The sequence below is a fragment of the Leucopleurus acutus genome (genome assembly GCF_964270905.1).
Source record: "Leucopleurus acutus genome assembly, chromosome: 3".
NCBI classification, from domain to species: Eukaryota; Metazoa; Chordata; class Mammalia; order Artiodactyla; family Delphinidae; genus Leucopleurus; species Leucopleurus acutus.
Window position 1 is genome coordinate 3718232 of NC_139145.1, and position 20853 is coordinate 3739084.

Below are 20853 nucleotides of genomic sequence, written 5' to 3' on the forward strand. Positions count from 1 at the left end.
GGAACCCCAGAAGCGGAGAGGCTGGCGGAAGCACTCCCGGAATCTCACGACTTCTTTCCACAGCAAAGAACGATAAAAATGATCTTGCCTCCGATCCGCGCAGAGAGCCCAGGAAGCAAAAACACGATCCAGGAGATGAGAAACGAGATGAAACATCGGGAGAAAGTCCTAGGAATCTTCTAGATGTGGCCAGGCAGCCCGAGGTCCCAGGCTAAGGCTTGCTGCTACACCCCGGCCCTCCGCTCGCCCCTCTCCTCCCCAGACGCAGAGGGAGCCTCGGAGGGGGAACAGGTGAATGCAATGCAGCCCGTAGGGTGCCGGCCCGTCTCATTCAGTGCCAGCTGGGGCTCGGCTTCTTGCCTCAAGAGTTTACACAGCTGGGGAAATCAAAGTGGATTTTAAGCCACTTAGGCCAGGTCCACCTACGCTCTCCTTCTGCCAATCGGTAGGACGCCTCAAAGCCCACGGTGCCGCCAGTGCACAGCTCGGGACCCGCTGGTGCAGTCACAGGCGAGGCCCGATGGCATTCTGTGATCTGTCTGAGCCAGTGCTTCACGGGCTGGGACCACCCGCCCACAGGGGCACCTGGTGGAGACCCAGGCGGGGCCAGTGATGAGGGAAGCAGATTCTCATAAGGCACAAGGGGAGGGGAGGGGCGGGGCCCGCCACACTCCGGAAATGCCTCAGAGTGGCCCTCAGGGAACTCGCGCATGCCTGCGGGTGCGGTTCCCTGGAAGCAGCAGGCCATCCTCTGCCCTATGAAGGCCATATGCCCTGGCACTGCCTGGGCCTTCAGCTTCTTCAAGTCAGTGTGCAGCCCAGCCCGTGCCCACGTGGTACCTAGCGCACATGAGAGACGAGACTCGGGGTCCCATCACTAACCGACACCCGAATGCACGCACACCACCCGTTTTCAGAGCCCACATCCGGGAAACGAGTGACTGTGCTTAACGTCAGCCCTGTCTTCCAGAACCATCTTCCGTTCCCTTCCTGCCTCCCCGATCCTTGCGCTCCCTAAAAGCAGATGAGCCTGAGGATCAGAAAACTGATAGTGAGAGAGGTCGGCTAGAGTGCGGACTTCCTGTGGTCCCTTCATCCCGCGCCGGGCCCCACACGTGGAACTTACAAGCGCCTGGGCCTTGTGTGGATGATTACGTTTAATCCTCACTGCAACCCTGGTTAGTGAGTTCTGGGTTCGTCCTCATTTGGACTAGAAAGTAGGCTCAGAGGTCATGTGGCTCGCCCAAAGTCACCCACGAGGAAGGACAGGAGCCCCAGTTTGTTGGACCCCAAAACCCACATCCTGACCATCTGGCCAGGGGTTCTCACCTGGGGCTGATCCCGTTCCCAGGGGACACGGGGTGATGTCTGGGGACATCTGTGGTTGTCGTGACGGGTGGGTGATGCTCCACACCCGACAATGCCAGCGCGGGCACTGAATGACCCAGCCCCAGTGTCAAAAATGCCAAGGCTGAACACCCCCTCCCTAGCCCACGCTGCTGCCCACGCAGAACAGCCAGACGCGCACCCTGGGGAAATGCAGAAACGTCGGGGTGGCCAAGGTGCCTTCCCAGACCTAAGACTCTGCTGGAAACTCGGGAACCTCTACCGCGTCCCCACCGACCAGGCTCCCACGGCATGCCCCTTACCTTCTCCAACGTCCTGGGTTTGTGTTGTCCAGCCGCACCTTCTTAACCTTCCGCATTAACCACTCGGCTGACCTCTGGGTGGGTGAGCCTGCGAGGGGGGCAGACCGAAGGGCTGCAGCTCTGGCAGTGTGGGGTTGTGGGCCCCCCTCCCCGCTCCCATTCCTCGAGGCCACCCTCCTGTCTGCGGGGAACACCTGATGCCAAGGGCCTCCTCATGAGGCAGATGGTGCAGGCCTTGTCCTGAAATTCGAAGTTCGAACACCTGTCCGGGCGTTTGCCAGAAACCGGGTGGTTCTCCCAAGGTGAGAGTCCCTGAGATGAGAGTTTCAAACGATTCGGGGGCCACCACCCACGGCACTTGCTGGAAATCAAATAAACCCAAATTCCCCACTGTGGTTGCTCCCTGATGGCCTTCCTGACCCCACCTCCTTGACCATGATCTCCAGACACGCTGGCCTTAATCTCCCCTAAACACGCTGACTCAGTCCTACCTCAGGGCCTTTGCACTTACCATTCCCTCTGCCTAGAACACCCTTGCCCTGCTTTTTGTATGATGTGCTCCCTCTTATCCTTTGGGTCCCAGTATCACCTCTTCAGGGGTCTTTCCTGGCATGAAGTCCGAAGTTGCTACCTTGTTATCCCCATCTCAACATCTGGGCCTTTCTGCAAGCACTCATTCTAAAATGGTAGTTCTCAATGGGGGTGATTTTCCCTCTCTCCCCGCCCCCCGTTCAGGGGACCCTTGGTGATGTCTGTAGACAGTTTTGGCTGTTCCCACTGACTGGGGGAGTGGTGCCACGGCATCCAGTGGGTGGGGCCAGGGATGCCGCTCGTCACCCTACTGTGGCCACGATGGCCCACCCCAGAGAATGATCTGGTCCCAGTGTCCACAGTGCCCAGGGGGAGAAACTCTGTATTCATTGTCTGGGGGAAAGAAATGGAGTTAGATCCTTAGGCTCTAGACACCAAAATAAATCCCCAGTGGTTCAGATGGTATAAATCAGGGTGGCCCCTGGCGTCTGTGAGTCGCCTCCTGTCCCTCCCTCTTGGTTTGTGTGTTTAAATGTGTGCAGCATCCTAGGACCTCTGAGGGTCAGATGGTCATGGAGCGCAGAGTCTCTTGGGGGCGGTCAGAGTCTCTTGGGGGCGGTCAAGCCAGGGGGTCTTGACAAGGGCTGGTGTTCCCAGGAGACGTTTTTGGTTGTCACGACTGGGAGGCATGCTGCTGGCATCTGGGTGGTGGAGACGAGGGATGCTGCTAAGTCCCCCACAATTAGCAGGATGCCCTTCCCCCACCAGAAAGAATAATCTGGCCCCAAATCTCGCTAGTGCTGAGGCTGAGAAGCCCTCTCTGGGTGTGTGAGCACCCCGCACCAGGATGTCAGCTCCATGGAGGCAGGCCCCCATCTGTCCTGTTCCTTTTGTGGCCCCGGCACACAGGAAGCACTCAATACAGCAAACGTCTCAGGTTGAATGAACGAGTCCCTGTACTCACTTGAACGCTGAACAAAGTCAAAGGGACCCCTGGTTTGGTGGGCACCCCACCCCCTTCTTGACGAGACAGGTGCCCTGATGGTTAAAGGAAAAGAAAGCAGCGCCTGGTCCCAGGACAGAGATCTGATGGAAGAAGTGAAGCAAAATGTCACCATAAAGAAGCACTGATTTCACCTCAGTCCAGTGGTGAAAACTGTGGGCTCTGGTGTCAGAGAGGTTTGGGTTCAAATCTTGACTCTGCCACTACTGGGTTATGTGACCTTGGAGAAGCCGCCTAACCTCTCTGTGCTTCAATTTTCCCAGCTACAAAGTGGGACTGCAGGGCTTCCCTTGTGGCACAATGGTTAAGAATCCGCCTGTCAACGCAGGGGACACGGGTTCGAGTCCTGGTCCGGGAAGATCCCACATGCCGCAGAGCAACTAAGCCCGTGCGCCACAACTACTGAGCCTGCACTCTGAAGCCCGTGAGCCACAACTGCTGAGCCCGCATGCCTAGAGCCCGTGCTCCTCAACAAGAGAAGCCACTGCAACAAGAAGCAGCCCCTGCTCGCCGCAACTAGAGAAAGCTCGCATGCAGCAACAAAGAGCCAACTCAGCCAAAAATAAACAAATTAATAAATAAATTTATTAAAAAAAAAAAGTGGGACTGCAGTGCCTACACCTAGGACTACTGTGAGGATTAAGTGAGATGGCACGGGTAAAGCAGCTGACATAGCAGAAACTACGGGCCAGCTAATATTGCCATCTAACCAAGTTACTTAAAATTACACCAAGGGGAGAATTGGACTCAAGTTCCTTTCAGAGCCAGAATCCACACCATTCACAGACTGAGCGCCAGGCACCGTATAAGGTGTGTGTGTGGCGGGGGAGGGGGAGATGCAGCCACACATCCACCAAATCCAGCTGGAATTAGTGCTCCCTCCTTTTTCTCCCCCAGTCCTTCCAGGGCTTCTGTCCGTGGACATCTAGCATACGATGCTAGATAGAAAGAAAAGTCTCCAGCAAGAGCACACGAAGCTGCAGCCCCTGGCCTGGGGCCTGGCTAACTGTCCCCAAGACCAGTCACCCCAGGGCTGCAGAAAACCACTTCCTGCCAAATTCTGTATCCAGGAGCAGGCAAATGAATCCCACCAGCACACACCCAGCCTTCCCGGCCACCCCAGCCCAGCACCACTGACCTTCTAAAGGGTCCAGAGAGCCTCCATTCCAGCTGCAGACGTGGGACACGGACCTTGACAGAGTAAATGTCTTATTAACGCTGTGATTTAATGGAGGGACCGGCTAACTACTCATTTTCCTGCCACTCGGGGAGTCCCCGATGGTTGGGCCTGATTTTCTGTACCCACTAGTTCCTAAGGATGCCTCACAGCCTTGAAGCGCTCTATGAACCACACCAGGGAAGAAAGTCCTGCCACGGGGCCCAATTCGCCCAGGATCCAGCAAGGGACGACAGGGATTGGTGGCCACAGGGCAGTCCTCCTGGGCTCTAGTCCCAGCTCCTGGAAAGGTTTGTTCTTGCCGCTGAGGCAAGTGACTTCCTCGCGGTTGGGGGGAGGGGGTCAGGGATGGGCTCAAAGGGAACGGGCTACTCCTGAAGGCTCAGCTGCCGCATGGATGGGGAAGTGTCAAGGCTGGTCGGAGCCTCTGTGCGAAGAAGGTGGGTGGCTGGACTGGCCTGGGAGCGAAGCTGAGGGAAGGGGCTGGACCTGTGGGGATGTGGGTGGCGGGGAAGCCGAGCGCTGGGGAGGGGTGAAGGGGTGGAGCAGGTCAAGGAAGTGGTCTCTGGTCTCATATAGATAGCGTGGGTTTGGATGGGGACGGGGAGAAGGTGGGGACCTCCAGAGCCGACAAGGAAGGGAAGGCGTTACTGGGTGAGGCCACCCCCGGAAGGGGTCAGAGCCAGGTGGTCTGGGTAGCAACGGGATGGGAGAGGAGGTCGGGAGAGGCCGGGCGTTGGAAAGGCTGAGAGGTGGCCCTGCCGATGGAGGGAACGGGCGGGGAAGGAGTGAGGAGAGGCCGGGGCGGAGGGGAAACGGAGGCGGGGACTGGAGCAACCGCGAGTCTGGGCAATGGCGGGGCCGGTGTGCGCGGAGGCCGAGACGGAGGGTACTGGGGAGGCCGGTCAGTGGAGGATCCAGAGTCGGGACTGAGGTGGGGCCAGTCAATGGCGGGTTCAGGGTCGCGGCCGAGGCCGGACGGGGCGCGCGGGCACTGCTCACCGGGGCTCGAGGCCGGCGCGGGGCGAGGGCCGGGCTGGGCAGGGCGTCCCGGGGCCAGCGGCGTCTCAAGCTCGCGGCTCCATGCCCGGGACTGCAGCCCAGGAAGTGGCGGGCGCAGGGTACAGCGGCGGCAGCGGATACGGGACACCCGGCAGCTCAGGCCCCTTTGACCCGGAAGTCGAGCGGCCCAGGCGGCGGCCTGGGATTGGCCACCTCCCGGCCGGCACCAAGGAGTCCGGGGCGCTGGGGAGGCGAACGCGCCAGCACGGCCCCGCGGCAAGTGGGGTGAAACGTCCTAAACGTGGCGTCTTCCTGTGCGAGCAGGGACGTTGGGAGAGACACCCCCAGTAACTTGGTATTGCCCGGCCTAACCGATAATACTTCTACTAAGGGCTCCTAGAGAAAAACGTGTTCGTCCAAGCGTTGGTGGTATAGTGGTTAGCATAGCTGCCTTCCAAGCAGTTGACCCGGGTTCGATTCCCGGCCAACGCAGGTGTGTTTTACAGCTTTTTCTTAGTTTTACCGTCCACTTAAAACTTTCTCGTCAAACATCGACCTAGAGTTTGTGTTACTTTGCAATAACTTTTTAAATTCCATAATATCTAAAAAAGGCTAGAGAAATAAGAAAAAAGAAAAAGGCACCGACGCTGAATTTCTACTGAAATTACTTTGAAGCAAATTTTAAAATTCTACAGTAAAGATGTAGAAATGTTTCTGCTGGGGATCGAACCGGGGACCTTTCTATTGTGAGGAGAACGTGATAACCGCAGCACTAGGGAAACATGTTAGGGTCGCCCTTCTTAAGCTTATCATAAACAATGTTACGGAGATTGTTACATTGTAGCTCCTAAAATGAACATTATTTGTTTCCTTCCTTCACGGTGGTCTGGGCAGCAACTTCCTGAATATCCGCTCTTACTGAATATCCATCACTCTGCTTGATGCAATGGAAGCTGGAAGGAGGAAAATACAGAATTAAAAAAATCCAATAACCCCCTTCGCAACACGCACAAACACACTATTAAAACAATCCAAGAGAGAAACTGCTCTCAAACCCACCCTGAAGCCCAACAATGTTTCATTAGTTCGTCTCATAGATAGATTTTAAACTCTTGCCTGTCTACAAATGTTGACATTGTTGCTTCAGCCCAAACCACTTTCTACAAGAACTTTCTGCAAGACCGCTGAAGGACGCCAGGTGCAGCAAATTGCGAAGTGAAAAGAAGAAAACCAAAACAAGCCGGACATGGAAAGAAGATAATTTAAATGACTTCTCATCTTATAACCCAGAGTTAACTCATTTTGGACCAATCTTTTTTTTTCTTTCTTTTTTTTTAAGAGAGATAGTAGAAGGAAGGGAGGTAATGGCAAGGAGTTAGGATCAGATTGCTGTAAAATCTGTTTTGTTTGTTTTTCCCCCTTACAGGGCCAGGATTAGAAGGAGAGTGAGGCAATGACCTCAAGTGCAAAAATTAAGGTGGCTCTAAAAAAACTAAATAATATTTTAATGCATTCTTTTTTTTTTTTTTTTGCGGTATGCGGGCCTCTCACTGTCGTGGCCTCTCCCGTTGCGGAGCACAGGCTCCGGACGCGCAGGCTCAGCGGCCACGGCTCACGGGCCCAGCCGCTCCGCGGCATGTGGGATCTTCCCGGCCCGGGGCACGAACCCGCGTCCCCTGCATCGGCAGGCGGACTTTCAACCACTGCGCCACCAGGGAAGCCTGCGTTATTCTAAAATATCAAAATAATGGCAAAAAGCAACCCCATGGTGAACAAAATATCAAAATCTTAAAGCAAGACAGGTTCTGACAGTGTCTTACCAAGCCATATTGGAGTCTGAGGCAAGAGCAAAAACGTGTGCCCCTCTACATCTGTTTTTTGTTTTGTTTTGCTTTTTTAAATTTATTTACTTGGCTGCATACGGTCTTAGTTGCGTTGCACTGGGCTTAGTTGCCCTGCAGCAACTAAGATCTGCCTTTTAATGGAGATCATGATTTAGGCGTAATTCCCCAAAGGAGAAAAGGTCTGTGACACTTTTCTGGAGAAGTTCTGATACAATAGTGAAACTTTTCTACAGTTAGATGTGAAATAACAATGGTAAACATTTTAAAGGAAACCTTAAAAGTCCATGACTATTTAAAGAAAGTAGGATCTTTTTGCGGGGAGGTGTCTGACCACAGAGCAGGAATCATTGCGGAAGGACAGACATACAGACACAGGACAGGTCCCGCCCCACAGAAGGCAGCATCTTAGTTCCCTAACCAGGTATCAAACCCTTGTTCCCTCTATTGGCAGGCGGATTCTTAACCATTGCATCACCAGGGAAGGCCGGAAGGTGGGGGTCTTAACCACTGGGACACAAGGGAAGTCCCATATGTCTGTTTTTACGCATTTTTAATGGTTATTTTCCCCCAGGACATGGTTGAAAATATTGAAACTTAAAAATAGGTATGTTAGAGGGCTTCCCTGGTGGCACAGTGGTTGAGAGTCCGCCTGCCGATGCAGGGGACACGGGTTCATGCCCCGGTCCGGGAGGATCCCGCATGCCCGTGAGCGCCTAGGACCATGAGCCATGGCCGCTGAGCCTGCGCGTCCGGAGCCTGAGCTCCACAATGGGAGAGGCCACAACAGTGAGAGGCCCGCGTACCGCAAAAAAAAAAAAAAAGAAAAAGAAAGAAAAAAAAAAGGTATATTAGAACTCACAACATTAAGAACTTATAATTTTACTTTTCTCTTTTTTATAATTTTACTTTTCTGTGTTTAATGGAAGCAAACATATCGATAATATTCTCAACATATGCTTTTGGGGGGAGGAATTAACTACTAAAAATCACGTAAAACATACCAAGAAGCACACAGTTTTCCTTTTGCCTCAGATCCCAATATGGCTCAGAAGGGCACTGTGACCCAGTAATATATCTTGAAGATCTTCTGTTTTAGTTTTCTACTGCTGCTCCGACAAATTACCATAAACACTGGCTGAAAACAACACAAATTTATCATCTGACAGTTCTGGAAGTCAGAAGTCCAAAAAGTGGTCCAAATGGGGCTAAAATCAAGGTGTCCACAGGGCTGCATTCCTTCTGGAGGTGCTGTTCCTTGAGGATCCAGGAGAATCCATTCCTTGCCTTTTCCAGCTTCTAGAGGCTGCCCACACTTCTGGGTTCATGGTCCCACATCACTCCAACTTCTGGTTCTGTTGTCACATTTCTTTCTTTGATTTTGACTCTCTTGTCTCCTTCTTACAAAGACCCCTTTGTTACATCAGACTCACCCAGATAATGCAAAATAATCTACCCATCTCAAAATCTTTAACTTAATCCCACCTGCAAAGTCCCTTGTGCTATGGAAGGGAGCATCTTCACAGGTTCTGGGGAGTAGGATGTGGACATTGTGGGGGGCATTATTCTAGCGACCACACCTTCCCCCCGTCATCAAACATTCTTCTGTGACATCCTTTTTGACGGCTGCATAGTATTCCATCTATTCATTCATTCATTCAACAAGTATTTACTGACATGTACTATGTGAACTGGGGAAAGTGGAGTGGGTAAGGCAGAAGTCAAGCTGACCCAGAGCTGGTGATGAGTGGGCTGATCTGATGGATTTTTAAATTTTTTTTATTTTTTGGCTGCACTGTGGGGCATGCGGGATCTTAGTTCCCTGACCAGGAATCAAACGCAGTCCCCTGCAGTGGAACTGCGGAGTCCTAACCACTGGACTGCCAGCGAATTCCTTCTTTTTTTTTTTTTCCTGAGGGATATCTGGAACCTAATGTTGACCAGACTTACCAATTCACCCCTACTAAGAGGGCTGTAATCAAGAAAAACAATAACAGGGAATTCCGTGGCGGTCCACTGGTTAGGACTCTGGGCTTTCACTGCGAGGGCACGGGTTCAATTCCCTGGCCAGAAATACATACATACATACATATGTACATACAGGAAAAAGAAAAACAATAATAAGTGTTGCTGAGGATGTGGAGAAACTGGACCCTTTGGACTTTGCTGGTGGGAGTGAAAAATGGGGCAGCTGCTGTGGAAAATGGTCTGGCAGTTCCTCAAAAGGTTAAACAATTATCATCTGAGCCAGCAATCCCACTCCTAGGTATCTACCCAAGAAAAGTGAAAACACATCCCTGTAAAAACCTGTACACACATGTTCATAGCAGCATGATTGACAATAGCCAAAACGTGGAAACAACCCAAGGGTCCATCAATGGATGAATGGATACCCAAAATGTGGACCATCACACAATGGAATATTATTCAGCCATAAAAAGGGGAAATGTATTGGTGACTTCATGTTAAGTTCAGCACCTGACCCAACCGCCCCCTCCTCCTGGGAAATCCTCAGGGACCCTCCTCTCCTCAGTGGCCCCATTGGTTTCCTTCTCTCTCCCTCGTTGGTCCAGGGCTGGGTCCTCAGGTCTTTCCCCTCCCCTCTGGCAGCCTTCTCCTCCTCCACTCCTAGGACGTTAACCCCTTCTATACCCCGATGACACCGAGGCCTCCCCTGAGCTCCAGACTCGGGATCCGACTGCCCCTGGATGTCTGCGCTTGGAGGGCTTGTGGGGGACTCACACTTACCATGGCCCTAACTGAGCTCCTATCTTCCCCAACCTGCTTGCTAAGGACTTAATGTTTGTGTCCCCCTAAAGTTCATATGTTAAACCTAACCCCCTATGTGATGTCTGAGGAGGTGGGGCCTTTGGGAGGTGATTTGCTCATGAGGGTGGAGTTCTCGTGAATGGGATTAGTGCCCTTATAAAAGAGACCCCAGGGAGCTCCCTCACCCCTTCCTCCAATGAGGACACAGCAAGCAGACATCATGTGTGAACCAGGAAGAACACCCTCACCAGACACTGAATCTGCTGTCACCTTGATCTTGGACTTCCAGCAATCCAGAATTGTGAGAAATAAATGTCTCCTGTGTATAAGCCACCCAGTCTATGGTGGTTTGTAACAGTAGCCCAGATGAACTATGAAACTGCTTCTCCCTCCATCTCCTGCCCCAGTAGAGGACAGCTCCTTCCTTCCAGGCACTCAGCAAGAACCTGCTCTCCCACCCCCACCCAATCCCTTAGCAAATCCAGTTGGCGCTGCTTTCAAAATATACCCAGAATCTGATCACTTCTTCCCTCTTTTTTTTTTTTTTTTTTTTTTTTTTTTGCGGTACGCGGGCCTCTCAGAGCACAGGCTCTGGACGCGCAGGCTAAGCCGCCATGGCTCACAGGCCCAGCCGCTCCGTGGCATGTGGGATCCTCCCGGACCAGGGCATGAACCCGTGTCCCCTGCATCGGCAGGCGGACTCTCAACCACTGCGCCACCAGGGAAGTCCCACTTCTTCCCTCTTTGATGGCCATCTCCCTGGTCCTCCCCATCATGGCCCACCTGGACAAGTGCAGTCACCTGTTGTTTCCCGCCCACAGCCTGTTGTTTCCCGCAGCAGCCACTGCACCTGTGAGCACCGGACTCAGGTTCCCTCCCCTCCTCTGCCCGCAGCCCTCCAGGACTCCCACCTCCTTCGAGGTAAAAGCCCAAGTCCTCCCCGAAGCCCACAAGGCCCTGCACGACCTGCCCCATCCCCTCCCTGCCCTCCCCTCCTCCCTCTCTCCCCCTCACTCACTCTACTCCAGACACACAGGCCTCCTGGCTGTTCCTCCAACACACCAGGCACGGTCCTGCCCCAGGGCCTTTGCACGGGCCGTGCCCGCTGGCTTTTCCAAGTTATTTCCAGGGCTCACTCCCTCTCCTCCAAGTCTTGGTTTGAATGTTACCTCCTCAGAGGTGACTTCCCTGAGCCCGGCTAACTTTAATCTTCTCCCCCAACCTTGGCACCCATAAATTCAGTCCCTATCAGTTCATTGTTCTTTCAATGACTTATCAGTCTCTGAGATAATCCCATTTGTAGATGTTTACTTGTTTCTCCTTTGCCTACCCCACTGGGCTGCGAGCTCCACCAGCTCAGGGTTTTTTGTTGTTTGTTTGAATCTATTTTGTTCTCTACGTGTCACTACGGGCTCGGTAAACATTTGTTGAAATTATGAACAAATGAACAGCTGGCCAGTGGAGAGAAAATGCCTGGGAGTGGGGATGGAGTAATACAGGTGGGCTTCCTGGTGGAGGGGGGGAACCTCTGAAAACATGTTCTCTCCCCCATGAGCCCCATCGAGGCCTGAGAGCTCACTTACCTGCAAAACAAAACAAAAAAAACTTCCTTTAAAATTATCTGTTGTGTCCTTCAAACATACTCAAGGCATCCAGTGCGCTGTGTGATTCCCAGAAAGTCGCTCCCCTTCTCTGAGCCTGTGTTTGCCTGTGTGAGGTCTGGTACATCTTCCTGGGGAGACTACAAACTCAGGTTCCCCGATAAAAAAGAAGATAATTCTGTCATTCCACTAGGTGGCAGCAGGAGCCCAGACCCCGGGCATCGCACAGTATCTCCGCCACCCACCCAACATTATCCCCCGACTGCCATCCACCCCATCTTCCCTTCCAGCGCCACTCTGAGCCCCAGACCTCAGCATCTCAGAGTCAGATACCCCTAATATCCCCTCCCCCCGCCCCAGTATTTGCAGAAGCACCCGCTTGTCCCGAAGCAGGTGGCCTCAGCAGGCAGGGTTGCTGGCCTGTCCTACCAAAGTGTCTAGCTTTCCAGGAGCCTTCAGGAAGGTTGGGGGGAAGAAAAGGAAGAGGAAAGAAAGAAGGGAAGGGGGTAAGGATTTAATGTTTCCAGTCTGGGAAACATTTCTTGCAAATGCTGGCTGCAACAGATCCCTTTGTATGTCTGGGAACAGCATGCATAGAATAATGGAAATGCGAGACAATGTCACATTTTAAACTCATTTAGTCCTCCCAACAATCCCGTGATACTGGCGTTATCATCAGCAGCAGCCTCCTTTTAATGGGTGAAGAGACCCAGGCATGGAGAAGTTAGTAACACACTCAAGGAGACACAGAGAGGTTAAATAACTTACTCAAGGTCACACAGCTTATAAGCAGCAGACTAGAGATTCGAAGCCAGATGGTCTTGCTCCAAAGTCCATGGCACAAGACTAGATTGTGTACTACATAGTTGAAGTTCAAGGTAATCAAGATAACTAAACATAAAATAAAAGTCATTGAATCAGAACCAGCCATCGGAACATTCAGCCTGGGCCGTACCAGGGTCATTCACGAGAATATTAAGACAGTGTAGCCCAAGAGCTTTCTGGGCTAAAGAACAGAAACAGCCCAATTGTCCACTCACAGCCATAAAATGAATTAGGAGGCCCTTTGTGCTCTGAGCTGGGACAGTTTGGGGAGGTGTATGTCCTACACCACCATTTATCAGAATAATCACGATCCAGAAAGGATACAAATGTATATGAACACAGTCGGGTGTATCCACGGAATACCCCTGGAAGGAATCCAGGAAATGGGCAGCAGGGGTGGCTGGCCATGACCTTTGGGTGAGGCTCCTGGAGGCTGGGGGCTGCGAGCTTGGGCAAGACTGACTTTCTACTCCTCAACTTGTATCCAAATTGAGGTTCCGTTGTGGAAACCATTCCAAACATACAGAAAAGCTTGTGGGACAGTAGAATCACGGCTCTCATGCAAAAACCTCTTTTCTTCAACAGCTCATTTAAAGAATGGAACCACCCTACCCCATCCCGGGGAATTCCCAGGCGGTCCAGTGCTTGGGACTCCGCGCTTTCACTGCCCGGGGCATGAGTTGGATCCCTGGTCGGGAACTAGGATCCCGCAAGCCGCGCAGCGCGGCCAAATAAATAAATAAAATAAAATAAAGAGTGGTACCCCGCCCCCCCCCGGCGCCCCCGATTTCAGTGGAGCTAGGGAAGGAGCAGAGGGGATGTGCTGATGTAGAAAGACACCCCCCCTCCCCCAGCAACCTCGAGACATTTACAGTTAAAAAGAGCAAACAACAGATGGGTCTCCCCTTTGCATGGGCAGACGCGTGAAAATAGACGTGCTTTGGAAATTGCTAGAATCGAATAGGAGACACCGAGGAAAGTAATTTCTGGCAGTAACTAGACTAGACGGCCTTCTATATAGATAAAATTCAAGGTCATCAAGATAACGAAAAATAAAATAAAAGGCCATCGAATCTTTTTCACAAGGTGGGAGAGAGCCTCGTTGTTCACGGCACACCCTTATGCACTGTTGAATTTTGGTGAGCCACGCGTCATAATTAAAACCTATTAAAATGGTAAGAATATAGGATATTTGCTTTGAGTCTTTTAAAAACAATAAATAAGTCATTTCTGATACAGTTGATGTCCTCTGTGAGCTGGGATCACCTTTTTAATTAAAAATTAATTAAGAAAATCATGATAGTTAACTCCTAGCTAATGAACTGGTTAACTAGTAGTTAAATAATGATAGTTAAGGTGCCACGTCCTGAACTAGTTGTTTTAATCACTTCCTTATCAGAACCCACAGTTATGGGGGTCGGGACTCTCATTATGCCCATTTTACAGACGGGGAAACTGAGTCTTGGCAATTTAAGTTACACAAAAAGCAGTGTATGGGGGGGAGGGGAGGAAGGGAGGGAGGGAGAGGGGGAGAGAGAGAGGGAGAGAGATTAATTTCATAAACAACCTCGCTCACTCCTTTTTTGCTGTTGAGAAATACTTTTAAACTATTTGTTCCCTGGGTGTTGGAACCACAATGATCATGTTTGAATGAATCAGTTCTTTGCCTGATTATCTGGGGATGTTTGCAGTAGCTGGGAACTCAACTGCTCACCTTATCTGTGCAATTTTGATCGATTTATGAAATGAGGCCTTTTCCTCCGCAGCCCATGTGGAGTCCCCCCGCCAACACACAATCCCTGGTGTTTGGGGGTCCTTAAATTCTATCTCACACACCACCATCACCACAACCATAACTGCAGATAACGTTAATCAAAGACCTCGTGGGTGCCCTTCTGACGTATTTCATCCTCCGGCGACGCTGTGAAGTGTGATCATTAATACCATTTTATACATAGGGAAACTGAGGCTGAAAGAGCTGAAGTCACCTGTCAGCCAGCCGGGGAGTGACGATTCTAACCCTGGCATTCTGACTCCGGAACGCAAGTCTCGAAACCTGTCCGCAGCTAGCCCAGTACCTATAAATATAGAAAGGGCCCTCCTAATCAAGAGATGATGACAAAGTTGGCTTGTTATTTTTTTTATGGGGCTGCAGGAATGGTAGATAAGAGAAGAAGCAGCCCTGGGCTGTTGACAGAAGCTACAGATCAGGGAGTCTGGGCGTGGGGGTGGGGGGCATGCATGGATGAGACTTGCCTCCCTGCCTACTTCCTTCCCCCCATCTCTGCCTCTCACCTCCCTGCATCTCCAGGGCACTTTGCCGTTGAGGGTTATTCTTAGCTCTGCACAATCAAACCGTCACTGTCTGAAGGCTAAATGTGGGGGGAGATGGGAAGTGGCGGGGGGGGAGGGGGTGCAGTGATGGAGGGACGTGAGAAAGCTTTTCTCATCCCCATATCTGTCTCCCCCACCCCGACACACACACACACACACACACACACACACACACACACACACACACACACACACCCCCCACTGGAATTTCCCCAGGACTGCGTTTCTGTCTCACTCACTCTTGGCTATCCTGGTAAACTCAGCCTCACTGTGTGATACTGGGCAGGTGGCTTTCCCTCTCTGAGCCTCAACTTCTTCATCTGTGAAATGGGGGTGATAATAATAACGCTCTCTCGTGGAGGGTGATGGGAGGATTAAATAAAATAAAGGCTAACTATGGGGTTGGCACAAAGAAGGTCCTTGATACAGAGCATCCGTGGTGATTTTTATTTGGCCCCAGGGCCCCTCCGGGTGGGGGAACTGGTATGAATCCTGCTGTTGACTGGGAGTGTCATCACACGGACACTTGTCAGTGCCTCAGATCCAACATAGGGATCCTCATCCCTGACGCCGTCTGGAGCCCACCATGAGAAAGAATCCGCCACCCCATCCGTCGACCGGGCTGCACCACCACGTGACAACTCCCACCGTGAATCTTCAGCTGAATTTTCCAGCTCCTTTACTGTCCTCTCTGTGTGCACCAGGCCTACTCCTCACCCCCACCCCTGACACGGCTGCAGAGGCTAAAGACGGATGTGCCAACGAGCGCAGCTGATGCTTACTGGGCTCCGCCTGTGATGCTGGGCAAGGAGGGCCCTGTGACGACCTCAGCGTTCTCATCTGAAAAATGGGGGTGACCATAGCACCTGCCCCCTGGAGTTGTTGCAAGCACTGAGCGGCTCACGGCGACACGCAGGAAGGGTTTCCCACCGCAGGCCCCCGGTCCCCAGGGTGTCAGTGGTGCCCTTTCCCCTGTTGCTCAGCCCAGCCCCCTCCCCAGTTGTGCCCTGACCTGTCCCCACTCAGGCAGGGAAACACCGCCATCTCCAGATTGTCCCTTCAGATGTCTCCTTGTCGTTTCTGCTTTTCCCCAAGCCATGCCCACCTGTCTTAGCCACTGTTCTGTCCACAGTACACAGCCTGTTGTGTTCAGGAAATACATTAATTGTGTGAATGAATGAATGAATGTTTCCTGTCTTCCTTCTAGAAGTCTCTTTCCTTTGTTTGAGGAAGTAAGGCCAACTTGCCCATGAGTTGACTACATTCAAAGTTCTTCCCCTAAATTTTTTTTTTTTAACATCTTTATTGGGGTATAATTGCTTTACAATGGTGTGTTAGTTTCTGCCCTACAACAAAGTGAATCAGTCATACATAAACATATGTTCCCATATGTCTTCCCTGCTTCCCCTAAATTAATTCATCCTCTAAGCTAAGTTCATCCCCGAAGCTACTATATCTTAGTGGTTAGGAACACAGGCACTGGACTCCTGAAGCCTTGGTTCAAATCTCAACCTTGCCCCAGCCTTTTTTTTTGGCCGTGCTGCATGGCTTGCAGGATCTTAGCTCCCGACCAGGGATCGAATCCATGCCCCTTTGCAGTGGGAGTGTGGAATCCTAACCACTGGACACTGGACCACCAGGGAATTCCCTCAACCTTGCCCCTTAATTTCTGTGTGACATCAGACATGCTACTGACCCTCTCGGTGCTTCAAGCCACCATCAAGAGTGGTTTTATGGGACTTCCCTGGTGGTGCAGTGGTTAAGAATCCACCTGCTAATGCATGGGTCACAGCTTCAAGCCCTGGTCCGGGAAGATCCCACATGCCGCGGAGCAACTAAGTCCGTGCGCCACAACTACTGAGCCTGCGCTCTAGAGCCCGCGAGCCACAACTACTGAGCCCACGTACCACAACTACTGAAGCCCGCATGTCTACAGCCTGTGCTCGGCAACAAGAGAATCCACCGCAATGAGAAGCCCGCGCAAGACAACGAAGAGTAGCCCCCGCTCGCCACAACTGGAGAAAGCCCGCGCGCAGCAACGAAGATCCAACACAGCCAAAAAAAAAGAGTGGCTTGATGTCAGGGTTAATCTACGTGACGGGAGGGGTGCCCAGTCTGGTGGGCCCAGAGCCCTTTGCTAGATTCACAAACCATGACCTTGAATTTGGGGGTGGAGTGGAGATTCCATTAAGGAATGGGGCCCACTGGTGTCTCCAGGATATGGGGGAGGGTCGCCGATCTGAGCAGGCTGCTGCCCCCGCCTCCAAGTTGCGGCGGAGACAGGTGGGCACCAGTTCCTGGGGACCAGCGCTATAACCATTTCCTAGATGGCAAAACTGAGGCTTGGAGGGCCTTTCTGTTTCCCGGCCCTCTCCTGGCTGGGGGAGGGGAGAGGAGCTGGGCCGCTGGGGGAGGATGGAAGCGGGGCTGGGGGTGCGGGTGAGACAAAGCAGGGTTGGGGGCCATTTATTAGCTCTAATCGCTGTCTCCCCGGATGAATTAGACCAAATTACAGCAGCCCGCCCTTAAGGACAGCGGGCTCCCAGCATTGTCTGCGGGAGCGAGCAGGCGGCGGTGGGGAGCGCTGGGGGGGCCTCCTCTCGACAATGAAGCCCCCCAATTAGCCAGGCAGGGAGGCGGGAGAGCTGCAGCCCGGCCCCACCTCACAGGGCTGTGCAGAGTCCCAGTGAATTCAGCTCCACGAAAGCCAATTAAAGTCGGCAGGGGGCCCAGTGGGCTGAGGAAGGAGGAGGGAAGAAGTGGGGGAGGGGAGGGGACCACGTGATCCAGGGTCGGGGCACCTAGGCTGGGGCTTCCAGGCCCATGGGTACCTGTACCAGTGGGGGGCAGCTGAAACCCCCCAAAGCACAGAAGGGGCTGAGTTCTGTCCATCGCCATGTCTGTTCCCCCCAGACCTGATTAGGAAGACGGAGATTCACACACACACACACACACACACACACACACACACACACACACACACACACACGCCCCTGTGCCACTCAGAACCTGACTGGCGGCCAGCTTTCCTTGGTAAACCAGGGTCAGCTGGTCAGTCCCTTTGGCCATCTACTCGTGGGGTCCAGGGTCCACTCCTCCAGGTTGGGGGGTGGCGGTGGGAAGGACTCTCCCAGGGGGAAGCAGGCCAGGCCTCCTGGAAGCCTTCTAGGATTGCCGCAGGCCCTCTCTGGGGAGTCCTCAATCCCAGGTGCCCCACCCCTCTTGGAGCTTTCCCCCTCTTGGAGCCCACCTCTGAGACCCCCTCACCTTTGGAGCCCCCTCCCCTTCGCTGAGCCACTCTCTGACTTTGCTCCCTCTCTGTGAGCCCCCTTCCCCACTCGGAGCCCCCTCTCCTCCCTGAGCCCCTTCCCCCCTTCCTCCTCCTCTTGAGCGCCCCCCACCCCCAGCCTGCCTCCCTGGGGACCTGGGGATGGAAGTCCTCAGCTGGGCCTGGCTTGAGAGGCCCCATGATTCTTCCTTGGCCAGGTTTTTGGGGTTTGGGGGGAAGGGGGTTCCCATCCATTTCCCCTTCTCAGTGTCAGAGCAGGCTGCTTGTGGTTCTGCAGTCCACACTGGGTGGGTGAGATGGGGTGGAGGTTGTCATTTGGGACCACAGGGTGACTGTCAGCCGTGGGTGGGTCCACTTCAACGTGAATGATGGCGTGCAAGGCGTCAGCCGCTGCCATGGTGACCCCACCCCCAGGAGCTGCCTTCTATACCAACACACGCCCCTTCACCCACAGCACTGGCTGCCAGGGAGACACAGAGACAGAGACTCAATGACAAGAGACAGAGAGTCATGGGAAAAAGCTGGGAGACCCGGGATGGGGGAGAGAGAGAGGGAGAGAGGATGCTAGCCTGGCCATAAGGCCAAAGAGCTGCATCCACGCAGGGCTCTCCCTCATGCTCAGCTCATGTGCACACACGCTGGTGCATCGCAGCCCCCTCTCACCATGCTCCACACTCAGGTGCCTGGGTTTGGGGTCTTGCCGCTTTCTTCCCTGCCCCCACTGGCATCGGTGCCTGTCGATCTCATCAGTGGTCCCCAGCCATGCACATATAGGAAGCTCCTGCTAGGAACATCAGCTCTTCTGTTTGTCTCCAATGATCGCTTTACCTTTATGCCTATTTCTCTCTCTTTCTCTGCACTCTCTCTCCGACTCTGCTTCTTTTTGTCTCTCTCTCTGCCTTCGTTTGTTTGTTTTTGGCTGTGCACCGCGCGGCATGAAGGATCTTAGTTCCCTGACCAGGGATCGAACCCCCTGGACCAGGGATCCCTCCTGGACCGGGTATTGAGTCCTCGCCCCCTGCAGTGAAAGCGCAGAGTCCTAACCACTGGACCACCAGGGAAGTCCCTCTTTCTCTCTGTCTTTTTACTCCTACCCTATCTCTTGTCTCTCCCCATCTCTGGCTTGAGCCCCTAACCCCGGACTGCTAGGTGCTAGGGGTCACAGGAGGTGACATTCAAGCATACACCTGTGTAACAAGGAGAAGCCGCATGACCATCTGGAGGTGGGGATGGGGCCAGACGATGTGGCTTCAAATTTAGCCCAAACGAATTCAACACTCCATGCCTTATCTTCCCCATCTATAAAATGGGCATAATAAGAGTACCTGCGTCTAAAGGATGTCGGGAGGGAAAGGCAGTCCATGCAGACAAGCTCTATGGTGTAGACTGAGTGCCTGGTGTACCCTGAGCACCCACCACACTGCTGTCATCGTTATGATTATTGTGAGTGTCATCCTCACGGTGATGGGACTCATGGAAAGATTTTAGGTGAGGGAGAACAGGACCAGATTTACCGTTTGAAAGACTTCCTTGGAGCCCCCTCTGGGGAGCCCAGAGTGTTCCATACAAGCAGCTGGATGGTGGTTACACTGTCTACACACATGTATGATCTCAGGGTGCTGAACACACAAGATTTGTCTGCTTCACGTGTGCGGGTGATGTCTCCATCAAAAGTAGAAGAAATACCATCAAAGGTCCTTCTGGCGAATTCATACAACGACAGGTGGCGGGGGGGGGCAGCAGGGAGGAGATGGGACAAGTGTCTCTGGAACCCCAATGTCCCTGCCCTGCTTGGCCACTTTTGTGTCCCCATCCTGAGCTTGGCTGAGGGTTGGAAGTGTCAGAAACCCACAGTGCAGGGGCCTGGAAGCCTGGAGCCTCGAAGACTGGCTCCTTCCCTGGCTGTGTCACTGATGATTTGGGGCGATGATTTGTCACTGATGATTTGGTTCACACTCCCCATCTCGTTGCTGGCTCTGCACTTGGCCCCATCCCGGCCAGAGGACCCAGGCACAGAGCTCTTGGGGCACCAGGCTATGGAGAGCAGGTGAAGGGTCCTCCTTCCTGCCTTTTTGCGCCTAAAAAGCTAACCTTATGTACTGGCTTCAGTGTGTCCCCCCAAAATTCACAGCCACCTGGAACCTCCAAGTGTGACCTTATTTGGAAATAGGGTCTTTGCAGATGTAATTAGTTAAGATGAGGTCATGCTGGATTTGGGGTGGCCCCTAGATCCAATGAATGGTGTCCTTATAAGAGGAGGGGGACCTCCAGGGAGACACAGAGGAGAAGATGATGGTAAGATGGAGACAGAGATTTGAGAGATACATCCACACACCAAGGAACACCAAGGATTTCGGGCAAGCACCAGAAGCTAGGAGAAAGGCATGGGACAGTTTCTCCCCGACACCCTCCAGAAGGAACCCACCCTGCCGACACCTTGGTTTAGGACTTCTGGTCTCCAGAACTGTGAGAGGAGAAATTTCTATTGTTGTAAAGACACCGAATTTGGGATAATTTGTTACAGAAGCCACAGGAGATGAATACACCCTGTTTTCCCCAAAGTGGTAGATATTTGTTGTAGAATCTTCAGAAAATATAGATTCGATTTAGAAATTATAGTTGGGCACACCTGGGCTTCCAGGCTGACCTCCCCCCTCTCTAACTAGTTGGGTGCTCCCGAGGGCAAGTCATTCCACCTCTCTGAGCCTCAGTTTCCTCATCTGCAAAATGGAATAACCAAGCCTGCTGCAGAGGGCAGCTGTCCAGATTAAATAAGATAAAACATGTTCTAAAGGACTCGGTGCTGAGGACACAGCAAACGCTCAGACAGTA

At 52.7% G+C, this 20853-nt stretch overlaps 1 protein-coding gene and 1 pseudogene across 4 annotated transcripts in view; both read right to left on the minus strand.

Moving 5' to 3' along the window:
* DPP9 (dipeptidyl peptidase 9) overlaps positions 1-5507 on the minus strand; it is a 41161-nt gene extending 35654 nt beyond the window's left edge. For all 3 annotated transcript variants that reach the window (XM_082836390.1, XM_082836392.1, XM_082836393.1), the window contains exons 1-3: positions 5363-5507; positions 4322-4374; positions 1650-1737 (exon numbers count right to left, since the gene is read on the minus strand). In XM_082836390.1, coding sequence (XP_082692516.1) covers positions 1650-1705 — 56 coding nt within the window. In that variant the 5' untranslated portion in view covers positions 1706-1737; positions 4322-4374; positions 5363-5507. The remainder of the gene's footprint in view (positions 1-1649; positions 1738-4321; positions 4375-5362) is intronic.
* Positions 5359-5850, minus strand: LOC309959954 (annotated as a pseudogene). Its single transcript has one exon. The product of its transcript is annotated as an uncharacterized misc_RNA (transcript).
* Between the last annotated feature and the right edge of the window lie 15003 nt (positions 5851-20853).